This window comes from Rhinatrema bivittatum, chromosome 1 (genome assembly GCF_901001135.1).
Source record: "Rhinatrema bivittatum chromosome 1, aRhiBiv1.1, whole genome shotgun sequence".
Taxonomy (NCBI): Eukaryota; Metazoa; Chordata; class Amphibia; order Gymnophiona; family Rhinatrematidae; genus Rhinatrema; species Rhinatrema bivittatum.
In genome coordinates, this window is record NC_042615.1 from 542,809,726 (window position 1) to 542,823,009 (window position 13,284).

The 13,284-nt window shown below is 47.8% G+C and overlaps 1 protein-coding gene across 1 annotated transcript in view; it reads left to right on the forward strand.

Moving 5' to 3' along the window:
- The window catches only part of LOC115098645 (atrial natriuretic peptide receptor 1-like), a 264,895-nt gene that overhangs the window by 185,360 nt on the left and 66,251 nt on the right, over positions 1-13,284 (forward strand). The window contains exon 13 of the mRNA XM_029615400.1: positions 6,185-6,233. Coding sequence (XP_029471260.1) covers positions 6,185-6,233 — 49 coding nt within the window. The remainder of the gene's footprint in view (positions 1-6,184; positions 6,234-13,284) is intronic.

The following is a 13,284-nucleotide window of genomic DNA, read 5'->3' on the forward strand; positions in this document are numbered from 1 at the left end:
AGAGGATTCTCCGATTTCTCCTCCCAGTCTGAGTCCCATTCGACCGCACGATCCGGGGCCTGCCCCCTCGGGGAGCCCAGTCCTCCCCCCTCCTCCTCCTCCTCCCCCTCCCCTATCGGATCCCTTAAAGGGCCAGTCAGTTTTTTCTTCAAAATTTATTTTACTTATGTATAGGGATTTTTTGGAGGCGGAAGCTCATCAGCAGGATGAGCAGCCCCCTCCCGCAAAGATTGCGCGGCGGGACACGTCTCTGGATGCCCTTTTGGCCCCTGAGGGGGGGGGGGCTCCGGATCCTGCTCCCTTGGGATCTTTTCTGGATCCTCTCCTCCAAAACCTAAATGGGAGTGTTGATGAGTCCGCTCCAGTAGAGTGGGTTGACCCCCGGGTTTCTCGGCTGTTTCACCGGGAGGAGTTGGATCTCTTGATCCCCTATGTCCTGGAGGAACTGGAAGTGGAGGCACCAGTCCCCAGTTTGGAGCCAGTTAAGGGGAAACCAGTACTCTCGGGGCTGCATGCCCTGCCCCAAACTTTTCCTTTCCACCCAATGCTTAAGCAGTTGGTCACTCGGGAGTGGGAATCTCCGGATGTGACCCTGCGGGTGGGATGGGCGATGGACAAACTCTACCCTTTACCCGAGGAAGCCTTGGATATCCTCAGGATTCCCAAGGTGGATGCGTCGGTTACTGTGGTCACCAAGCGGACCACCATTCCTGTTACAGGAGCGACGGCTCTTAAGGACTTACAGGATAGGCGGCTAGAAGTCCTCCTCAAGCACATTTTTGAAGTGTCAGCACTCTGTGTTAGAGCGGCGGTCTGCAGTAGCCTCATGCAGTGAGCAACCCTCGGGTGGGTCCAGCAAATGCTCACATCACAGGTGTTGCTGCCAGAGGAAGCAGATCAGGCAAATAGGATGGAGTCCATGGTAGCTTATACAGCGGATGCATTATATGATCTGTTGCAGGCATGTTCACGCAACATGGCCACTGCAGTTTTGGCTAAACAGCTTCTCTGGCTCTGGAACTGGTCCGCGGACATTTCTTCCAAAACTCAGTTGGGCAATCTTCCTTTTAAGGGAAAATTGTTGTTTGGGAAGGAGCTTGACACCCTTATTAAGTCTCTTGGGGAGAATAAGGTGTATAAATTGCCAGAAGACAAGCCTAAGCCTTCTAGGCCCTTTGGGGCAGCGCGTTACCATTTCCGTGGACAGCGCAGATTTTGGCAGTCGCGGCCACCTGCTATTCATGCCCGACAGTCAGAAGCCATTTCGGGAGGGAGGCTCTCAAGGGGCCACCGGAGGTAAGCAGTCCCAATGAAGGTGTTCCGACCCTCTCCCCGGTTCCAATGGTGGGAGGTCATCTCTCCCTGTTTCTCGAGGAGTGAGTCAGGATCACGTCGGACCAGGGGGTCCTCAATATCATCGCCCACGGTTACGAGTTGGATTTTGCCCACCCGTTAAGGGATCTTTTTCTGATTTCTCCCGCCGGTTCTCTGGCCAAGCAAGAGGTAGTCGGGAAAACCCTGAGTCGCTTGAAATTCCTGGGGGCTATTGTTCCGGTCCCTCCAGAGGAGCGCAGGGCCGGCAGGTACTCCATCTATTTCGTAGTCCCGAAGAAGGAGGGGTCCTTCTGGTCAATATTGGATCTCAAGGCAGTCAACCGAGCACTTCGGGTTCCCCAATTTTGCATGGAGACTCTATGGTCGGTCATTGCGGCCGTCCACTCAGGAGAATATTTGGCCTCTTTGGATCTGACCGAGGCGTATCTTCACATCGGTATACGCGAGCGCCCTCAGCGTTTTCTCCGGTTCATGGTCCTGGGGGAGCATTATCAGTTCCAAGCTCTTCCATTCGGCTTAGCGACAGCACCTTGGGTTTTCACCAAGGTAATGGTAGTCGTAGCAGTGGCCCTCCGGCGGGAGGGGATCTTAGTTCACCCATACCTGGTCATTTGGCTCATCTGGGCCAAATCGGAGAGCCTCTGTCGGGAAGCAGTGAGCAAGGTTCTACTCCAGCTCCAGTCCCTTGGTTGGGTGGTCAACTTTGCCACGAGCCAGTTGGTACCATCTCAGGTTCTCTACTTCCTGGGAGCACACTTCGATACCTTGGTAGGCAAGGTCTTCCTCACTCGGGAGAGGAGGCTCAAGTTAGTGGCACAGATCCATTGGCTCATGTCCTTACCCCGCCCATAGTATGGGATTATTTGCAGGTACTTGGTTCCATGGCATGTACTCTGGAGGTGGTTCCCTCCAGAGTAAATGCCATGGAACCAAGTACCAATGCGCATATGAGACCATTACAACGCGCATTGATTTCTTGGTGGGATCCGAAATCGGAGGAGTTTCACCTGCCTTTGCCACTGATGGAACTAGCCAGGTCCAGTCTCGATTGGTAGTTGATTCCGGCCCACTTGTTACAGGGGATAGACCTGGAGGAGCCGCAGTGGGTAATAGTCACGATGGATGCCAGTCTCACTGGTTGGGGAGCAGTTTGCCAGTCACAATCCGCTCAGGGTCGTTGGACAAGTTATCAGGCGACGTGGTCAATCAATCGATTGGAAATCAGGGCGGTACGCCTGGCGTTACGTGTTTTTCTCCCTCTGGTAGCCCAGTGTGCGGTGCGAGTCTTGTCAGACAACTCAACGACGGTAGCCTACATTAACCACCAAGGGGAAACCAGGAGCCGGTCGGTGGCCTGGGAGGCCGAAAGGCTCATGACGTGGGCAGAGTGACATCTAGTCCGGTTGGCGGCCTCGCACATAGCTGGGGTGGACAATGTGCAGGCAGACTTTCTCACCCCCCTGAAAAGTGGAATATAAATCAAATAAATAAATAACATCAGAGACAGGAAGTAGAAAAACAGTGAACTATAGCGATCAGTGACAAGGTAGCATCAGCCTATAAGTCAACATCTGTAACAACTCTCTTCCAGGCTATACACAGTGACAATGGACCCAGTTTTGAGGTCTGTTTCAACTAAAATGCTAACTTGCATTAGCTATGTTATATCAAGAATTTTGGATCCTGCTGAATCAAATTTAGAGAGGAGTATACAAAAAAGTAACTCACAAATTCCTCTTATAATCACTTTGAGGTAGATCTTAAAAAGTATGCACGCGTACTTTTGTTCGCGCAACTGGTGCAAACAAACGTACGCCAGATTTTATAAGATACGTGCGTAGCTGCGCGTATCTTATAAAATCCGGTGTCGCAAAATCGGTAGCTTGCGCACGCCGAGCTGCGCAGCCTGCCTCCGTTCCCTCCGAGGCCGCTCCAAAATCGGAGCGGCCTCGGAGGGAACTTTCCTTCTCCATCCCCCCACCTTCCCCTCCCTTCCCCTTCTACCCCATCCCCCAGCCCGACCTAAATCCCCCCCCCCCTACCTTTGTTGGGCAAGTTACGCCTGCTTGAAGCAGGCGTAACTTGCGTGCACCGCCTCGGCATACCCCGGCACAGACCGTAGTGCCAGGGGACTTGGGACCGCCCTCCCGGCCCGCCCCTGAACCGTCACCATGTCCCCGGACCCACCCCAGACCACCCCCTGACCCCGGACACGCCCCTCCCGCCCCTTTTATGAAGCTCCGGGACTTACGCGCGTCCCGGGCCTTTGCGCGCGCCGGCGGCCTATGCAAAATAGGTGCGCCGGCGCGCAAGTGCCCTGCGCGCATAAATCCGGCAGGATTTACGTGCAGGGCTTTTAAAATCTAGCCCTTTAGGTATTAGGGTCATATAAAAAAGGCATCTTATTGGATTATATGCTCTGAAGTGCCTGAAGAAAAAAAAGCAGAATATAAAAAAAAAATCATGCAGCTACAAATGAATAAGTCTTCAGTGAGTCAGATGACATTTCATTTCCTTATGTACCCAGGACTGGGCTGAGTTAGAGTACATATGCATACAACATTTATACTGAATTAAGCAAAGATGATAACTGCAGGTTTAAAATGTATTGCCGAGGAGGAATCGCGGATTCTAGCTGTGCAACTGCACAGAGGTTCCACCATCCATTAGGGTTACTGCACAAATCAGCTAACAAACTTATCATAATTAAAAAACAAAACAAAACCACAGACTGATTGCTCATGAAGTAAAAGCAGAAATTCACTGGCACATTATACAATGAATATCTGTATAGCGAGCCCCCTCTATAAGAAGCTGACACAGCATGCACAACAACAAATGGACACTAGCTCAGTAGTTTGAGTGTTTCTGCATAAGAGATACAAGAGAAACCTTCAAAACTCAGTTTACAAAGCCACAAAAATATGCAATAAGGACACATCTAAATGCAGTCAATTGAACTCAATGATTCACTTACATTACGACTTTCCATAAACATACTTGCTTAAGACGGCACATTCGGTTGTACTTAAATTTAAAAGGGCGCCAACTTGGGCGCTGACTGCTGAGCGTTTAAATATGAAATGAAAAGCACGCTGAGTCTGATTTGATGACAGGAGGGTGGAAGGCGCTCTTGTGAGATAAAAAATGAAATTGGTTCAAAAGAGAACACATTAGAGATGTGAATCGTGTCCTCGATCGTCTTAACGATCGATTTCGGCTGGGAGGGGGAGGGAATCGTATTGTTGCCGTTTGGGTGTTTGAAGTATCGTGAAAATCGTGAAAATCGTGAGCCGGCACACTAAAACCCCCTAAAACCCACCCCCGACCCTTTAAATTAAATCCCCCACCCTCCCGAACCCCCCCCCAATGCCTTAAATTACCTGGGGGTCCAGCGGCGGTCCGGAACGGCAGCGGTCCGGAACGGCCTCCTGCAATTGAATTGTGTTGTCTTCAGCAGGAGGTCATTCAGCGGCGGTCCGGAACCCCCGCTGAATGACCTCCTGCAGTCGATCTCCTGCCGGCGCCATTTTCCGTACGGAAAACGATTCGCGGCAGGAGATCGTTTTCCGGACCCCCGCTGGACCCCCAGGGACTTTTGGCCAGCTTGGGGGGGCCTCCTGACCCCCACAAGACTTGCCAAAAGTCCAGCGGGGGTCCGGAACGACCTCCTGCAGTCGAATCGTGTTGGTCTATGGCCGCCGCCATTTTGCGCCGCCATTTTGAAAAATGGCGCTGGCTGAAGACAACACAATTCAATTGCAGGAGGCCGTTCCGGACCGCCGATGGACCCCCAGGTAATTTAAGGCATTTGGGGGGGGGGTTCGGGAGGGTGGGGGATTTAATTTAAAGGGTCGGGGGTGGGTTTTAGGGGGTTTTAGTGTGCCGGTTTTCCTGCCCTCCCCCTTCCCCCGATTTATGATTTTTTGACGATAAATCGGGGGAATTGGTATTGTATCGTGGCCCTAAAGATTTTTGACGATTTAAAATATATCGAACAATATTTTAAATCGTCAAAAAACGATTCACATCCCTAGAACACATACATTCTAAAAAGACTGAATGTGTACCAGTCTACTCTTTCATTCAATCTTAAGGAGTTACTGTGTTCAAAGTGTAAATCAAAAATTGTTCCCATTTATCAAGGAGATGTAAAGTATTGCCTCCTTGAAGGGATGGCTATATAGTTTCCAAAAATGTCCTTTTTAACTGGGAAAAACTTTGTCCATGTGAGAGGCATTGCTAGACAGTTGGTACTTGTGTTTTTATCTGCATTAATGCAGCTTCTGAGCAGTATAAGTCTGACTCGAATGGCCTGGCCGATGCGACCCACACCAAATAGATTGCATGGGCACTGTAGTAAGTAAACCACGTTGCTAGTTCTGCAGTCAGTAGCATCTGTAAAGTGTATTGTGAATCCAGCTGTAGGATTTCTCCACATTGGACCGGTCATTCCGACTTGACATAAGTTGCATGGACCACATGCGCAGTGTCCTGGTAGATCCAGTATAGGAGGATCTTCCCGGAATAGGATGGCTTACTTCTTCTTTAATGTTTTTTGCAGTGTAAAATTGAAAACACGAATGCATGGATAAAATTTGCCAACGGCGCCTTACTAGGGCCAATACTTTAGAAGCCAGATTGGAATATCGCCTCGCACAAGTTCATTATATTCCACTAAAATCATGAAGATGTTCCATAGCGGATTACTGTACCTGCAGAAGTTATTTTGAAAATTGCCCTCCTTTTGTAAGATAGAAAATAAATAATTTTAAAATACTTATAGCTTTTAGTTTGGCTCATTCACAGTTTGTTTATGAAATGTAATAATCTGCACATTTTCTTGCAGCTACGCCATCATCTTGTTAGAAATTGCAACAAGAAATGATGCTGTGCCGGTAAGACTTTTTAAAATAAGTTTGGGATCTTATAGATACATCCGTATTTTCTTTCTATCTTTCTTATAGATTTAGCTTTTCATTGATAGCTCAAGGTGAATTGTATTCAGGTACAGGAGGTATTTCCCTGCCCCAGAGGGCTTACAATCTAAGGGCCTGATTTACTAAAGCTTTTCTCCCATTCTGTGCCTATGGGAAACGTTTGCACCTGAAGCAATAGAGGGTGACGCGATGTGTCTAATGTCACAAGGATTGTTATACAGAGCAAAAGGAAAATAACCGAAAGGAGGACAATAACGGTATGGGGGCTGATATTCAGATGGACTAGCAACTTAATTAAGGAGTTAGACAGCAAGTTCTGCCAGGGTGAAAATATTACCCTGCTGAGCAGCTAAATCTAGGCACTTAATTTAACTAGTTGGCTAGAGCTAGACATTTAGGGGCGGATTTTCAAAGGCCCGCGCGCCGGCGCGCCTATTTTGCATAGGCTGCCAGTGCGCGTAAAGCCCCGGGACGCGCGTACATCCCGGGGCTTTTGTAAGGGGGCGTGTCGGGGGCGGGGGCCTACTGACGCGGCGTTTCGGGGGCAGGCCGTGGCATTTTGGGGGCGGGCCTGGGGGCGTGGCGCCGGCCCGGGGGCGTGGTCGAGGCCTCCGGACCAGCCCCCGGGACCGGAGGACGGAGCGGGGCTGCCGGCCGACACGCACAAAGTTACGCCTGCTTCCAGCAGATCCAGATCCAGAAGATCACAACACTCCCGGTATCAGGGTTAGGGCACTGTGTGCAGGAAGATCACAACACTCCCAGTATCAGGGATATGGCACTGTGTGCAGGAAGATCACAACACCCCTGGTATTAGGGATAGGGCACTGCATGCAGGAAGATCACAACACTCCCAGTATCAGGGATATGGCACTGAGTGCAGGAAGATCACAACACTCCCGGTATCAGGGATAGGGCACTGTGTGCAGGAAGATCACAACACTCCCGGTATCAGGGATAGGGCACTGTGTGCAGGAAGATCACAACACTCCCGGTATCAGGGATAGGGCACTGTGTTTAGGAAGATCACAACACTCCTGGTATTAGGGATAGGGCACTGCATGCAGGAAGATCACAACACCCCTGGTATCAGGGATAGGGCACTGCGTGCAGGAAGATCACAACACTCCCAGTATCAGGGATACGGCACTGCATGGAGGAAGATCACAACACTCCCGGTATCAGGGCTAGGGCACAAGTTCTAGTCACATTGACTGATCACATTACTTTTTTTGTCAAGCTACCAACCGTTTCCATTTCCCATCACCCAACCATCACCTCAGTGGGAACCTTGGTAACATCAATAAATAAGAGGGCAGCCAGCCAATAGGAATACATATTCATTCCTAAACTGACCTTAACTAACCTGAAAAGTGTCAAATTGTATCATTTTCTGTTAGTGCGCACTAACAATGGTTAGTGCGCACTAACCCGATTAACGATTTTTTAACGATAAATCGTTAGAATTCCTATTGTATTGTGTTCTTTAACGATTTAAGACAATTTTAAAATTATTGGACGATAATTTTAATCGTTGAAAAACGATTCACATCCCTAGTGGTTAGCAGCTTTTGCCTCAGCTCTCAGGTTATTCTGGAATTATATTAAGAAATCCGAGGGGATCTAGATTCAGTCACAGAAATGTCCCATGCTGTGCCAGGCCTCACCAAACTATTGCCCACTCTGCATTTCATGGCAACCGGCTCCTTCCAAATGACAGTAGGGGTCGTGGGGGGAATGTCCAAACCACTTTTTCCCGCTGTCTGGACTAGGTCGTAACAGATGTATCTGACCACATGAAACGCTACATAGCATTTTCTCGTGACAGGCAGGACTTGATGGAATTGAAGAGAAGCTTTTATGCCATCACTAACTTTCCCAATGTTCTGGGAGCTATCAACTGCACTCACGTAGCCATCATGCCACTCCATGACAGGGAGGAGATCTTCCTCAACAGAAAGCTGTTCCACTTCATCAATGTGCAAGTGGTCTGTGACGCTTGAATGCACATCCTTGAAGTGGTGGCACATCCTTGAAGTGGTGGCCAGGTACCTGCGAGCTGTACTTAGGTAATACTTAGGCAATCGGGCCTGTATGGAAATTTTGAGGATGGTGACAATTGGCTCTTAGGTAAGAGAGATGCTTCTTTCTCTATTCCATCTCTGCCGATGTTTTTGCAGCAAATGGTACTGACATGGGGGGGGGGGGGGGGGGGCGCTGTCGGGGATATAACAGCATCACAGTAGCCAGGCCCAGTTTTCTCTCTCCATGCTCAAAGGCCTGCTAATCTTGTGAGGCCAAACAATGCACTTGCCATAAAGCTTGGTATATGAGCAGGTACCACACACTTTCCACGGGTTCACATTAAACAGTGGCCTTTTCCAATCCATTTGAAGCAGTTGAAATCTCACTAGTTAATCACAACCTTTAAGTGTCCACACTCTGGTGCTTGCAGATCAGGTGTGCCCTGTTAGTGATGATTCAGCCAGGATCACAAGCACAATTTGTCTCGCCCATCACACAGGTAAACCAGAAGCAGCGGCCTGTGCATTTTGGGGCCTAGCATATTCTCTGTGTCAGGGCTCACAAATTTGTATCTCTGGAGCACATACTGCAGAACAGCCAGGGTCTTGCACATTCACACCAGGAGGTAGAGGTTTTTCTGCTTGGACAGGTGTGGCAACCCTGATGTTCTGCTTCAGGGTTTGATAACTGCTATGAAGAGTAGCCTTAGCTTGATTGTGAGGGGCTGCCACATATTTGGTGAAATCCCCAGATGTAGTTTATTAGTCTAGATGATCTGACCTAGATTCAGCTACTGCTATACTGGTCATATAGTGTCTGGAAAAAGGTGGCATGCACTTAGGGTAGGGAATAGGCTTTTAAGGCTCATGCTAAGCTAGAGGTTAGATTCTTCTGTCTTACAGCATGCTATAGTTTGGCAGCCAGATCTAAAAGTGAGTGTGGTGTGAAAGATGCCCCTATTCTGTCTTTGCTATAGGAGATTTGGGATACGGTTGCAGGACCTGGCTTCTCACCCCCCATTGCTATTCCCAACATGCCGGCAGAGGCGAAGTACAACGAGGCCTTATATTCTACCCACTGTGTCACAGAATGCACTTTTGGAGTTCTCAAAAGTAGATTTTGCTGTTTGGATAAAATGGGTGGAGCTTTAATGTATGCCTCACCCAAAGTAGGAGATATAGTGCTGCTCTGCTAAGTATTCCATAATCTTGTTCTACACCATGGGATACCAATGAAATACTTCCGGATCTACCCGCAGATCCCCCATGTGCACCCACACAAGCTGAGGACATCACGCTGAGTGGCAGCCAGCTTCAGCATAGCTTTATAGAATGCTACTTTGCCAGTTAGGCCTCAGGTATCCCTTGAGTGTTTGCCAGTAGAGTGTTTGCAGTTGCTCTCCTCCCTATGATCTTTCTTTCACTCATTACTGCTCTGTCTGGGTACGTGTGTAACAGAAATCACATATGCCTACTTAAGTTTCATCTTGACAATGGATCAGTAGACTGTACTTAAAAAAATTGTAGTCACAGTAAAGAAAACACTAAATACATGTGACTAGCCTAATGTTTTCTGTCTGATAGTTAATCTAAAAGAGGCATGTGTTGCAAGGCAGTTCATTTAGGACTGCCATAATAGTGTACATTAGGGATGTGAATCGGTACTGGACTCGTTTCCTGTATCAGGTTTGGGGAAAAACCGCAAGAAATCTTCGTTCCCGCAGTTCTTAGTGATTTTGTTCGGCTGTCTCTTGCCGAAAAAAAAACAACCCACCCCAACCCTTTAAATTTAATTAGTTTGAATCCTCCACCCTTCTGACCCCCCCCAAATTTTTTTAAGGTACCTGGTGGTCCAGCGGGGGTCCCAGGAGCAATCTCCTGCTCTCGGGCCATCAGCTACCAGTAAACAAAATGGCCCTTTGCCCTTACCATGTGACAGGGGCTATCTGTGCCATTGGCCGGCTCCTGTCACATGGTAGGAGCAATGGACGGCCGGCGTCATCTTTAAAAAGATGGCGCCGGCAGGGCAGTTGTGCTGATAGACTCTCAATCATAGACTCTCAATCATCAGCTCTGTGTATAGCATAATGGATAGAGAAGCTGTTGTCTGCTGATGAACTCAGGAGTCTACAACCTGCCACATTTGGAAATCTGTCACTGTGCTGTGCTCCCATAGATGTCATGTGGTTGGCATGATGGCTTATGCACTGTGTTGGTCTCTTGCAGTCTCTGCCCCTAGAGATAACCCAAGGATAGTCCCCCCAAAGACATACCACCCCTAAGTGGCAAGCCATGGTGTGGCAAAGGGCCATGAAGATTCAGAACTGCTTTCCTGTAACGCCTAAGACAAGACTTGTTGAACAAGCCGGGCCAGGCCTCTGGATAGAGCTCCTGTGCCAGCTATATGGAAGAAGCCTGCTGGAATTATCCTGATTACAGAGTTCCTGTGCTGGGCTAGATGTAAGAAGCCTACTGGGCCTATCAGCTTTAGTGTACAGGTATTATACAGATCCACATGCCAGGCCAATACAGAAGAGTCAGCTAGTTAGTGGATGTCTGCCTGATCCCAAGCAACAGCAAGCATCCTAACTGCTCTTGGACTGTCTGGTGTCTCTAACCTACACAACTCCCTCACTCCTCCTCAGTTGTCACACAGCTGTTGACATGGTGTTAGAGCAGCCTGCAAGAAGAATACATTTTGTTTATTGTGGAACCTAAAAAGAGTTTTGTCCAGATTGCCTTTTAGGTGAATTGATGACCGAAATAAGGTGCCCAATCTTATGTCTTGTGGGGTGATTAGTGTAAATTACCCTTAACACCACTCAGGCTTTACATGTGCACTATATACTCTCTGTCCCGGATGCCTGCAGCTGTTTATTTCTGCCATCTAGAGATAAAACACACCTAGGGCTTTGTCATTTTCAAGTAGCCCTCTGACTAAAGACTTATGTTATAATAGTAGTTGGTGCCAGAGCCAGAGAGAAGAGCCATTGTTTGGTCAGAGGTGATATATCTTCACACTGTTACAGGCCAATGGTTTGTAATAGATACACTAAGACCTTCGCATAGCTAGACAACTGATTGATCCCCAACAGAGTGAAGACATAGCTACTTCACCTATTCTACCAGACTGCATATGGAGGTGAATACTAGATAGCTAGCGTCCATCTTACATACATGCCCATGTACCCAACAGTTAGCTAAGAGTGTACTCTCTGGAGAAAGCAACAGTAGCCGATACTGAAGGTCCACAGTAAAGAGCTTCCTGTTTAGCTCTTATTGTCTTCCTTGAGATCATAAGATCAGCTTTTTTTTGTATGCCATAGGTCATATGGTCTTGCCTGCCAGAATAGTGCCTACTTGGAATGGACAATGGCACTCTATCATGCAAGGTCATATAGATCCCAAACATGTCCTAGTAAACCCTTAAGAGAAAAAGCACACAATGAAAACAGTCAAGCAGAAAGTGTTCTTTCAAACCTGTGACCGGTTTATTACACAACAAATGTCAAGAGATTGAAAGCAAGTCAACATCTTTGGTAATCACATTCTGCAAGGACAAGATATGTAATTGCACATGACATTGTGACTAAAATGAACAGTACATTGAGTGTAGACCTCTACATACATTGTTACAAATGGCAACATTACATATATAATATTAGCATCTTATCCATTTGCATAATCATGATTACAGCAAAGAACATACAAAGCAAAAGTGGCACCCCAATAGCTACAGTACAGCTCTAATTTTGGAGCTGATAGCAGCACAACTATGTGATGTTAACCAAAAGGCCCCCAGACAGTCCATGTTGAAAGAGTGTATTCAAGGGGACAGCTTAAGGGCCAAAGGCAGCAGAATTCAATTGAAGGCCCCAGTCCATGTTGAAAGTGTGTACTCAAGGGGACAGCCCAAGGCTGTCTGGGGCAGCACAAGTTAAGTAGTATGTAGCAGGACCAGGACTGGAAAGTGCAGCATGCAGGCCAAGAACCAGAACTGGAGAGTGCAGCATAGAGGCAGGAGCCCCAGAAGAAGACACAGCAGCATGGAGGCAGCAGCAGGATGAGATGAGATACCAGCATCAGGAGCAGGAGACGAGGCATGATAAGAAGAGACAGCAACTGGACCATGACTGGAAACAGTATCAAGGAGGCTGGAGAATGGGCAGAGCATTAAGAGGGCATAAGAAGTAAACAGCAGGATAACATTGGCAGACAACAGACCATTCCCATCATCTAGCCAGCACAGAAACTGTAGTCAGGTCAGGCCCAGCAGGCTTCTCCAATCTAGCCAGCACCAGAACTCTGTAGTTTGGACAGGCCCAGCAGGCTTCTTCCATTTAGCTGGCATAGGAACTCTCTCCAGAGACCTGGCCAGGCTTGTTCGACATGTCTTGTTCTTAGGCGTTACAGAGAAGCAGTTCTGAACCTTCATGGCCTTTTGCCTTGGTGTGGCTTACCATTTGAGGATGACATGTCTTTGGGGAGCCTAACCCTGGGTCATCTCTCAGGCCAGGGACTTCCATGTGGCATGGAGTCTTTGGGATGCTGGGGAAAGCACAAGTGGAGGCTCCAACATTTGTTGTAGAATCTGGGTCAGAACGCTGGTGAGATTATTTATCGAGGTATATAGAAGCAGCAGTCAAAGATTCAGTTTGATGAACAACTTATCACTTAGAAACTGAGATAATTGAAAGGGGAAAAATAAAATATATGATACATGTTTATATTTAACTTAACAACCATGATACACTAATGAACTCAAAATGATCAAACAAATGTCTCAGTAGGATGTCTAAGTACCCAATCTCTATCCGTTCCAGCTCAAAAGTCACTATCATAGTTGTAAGTTTAGCCTGTTCACTTTCAGAAGTCTCCAAGATATTAGATATATCCAACTTTGATGACTCAAGTGGCATCATAATTTGAGAATTTAATTGCATTCCATCCCCTTTTTTAAAAGGAGGCAAATAATATACCTTTGA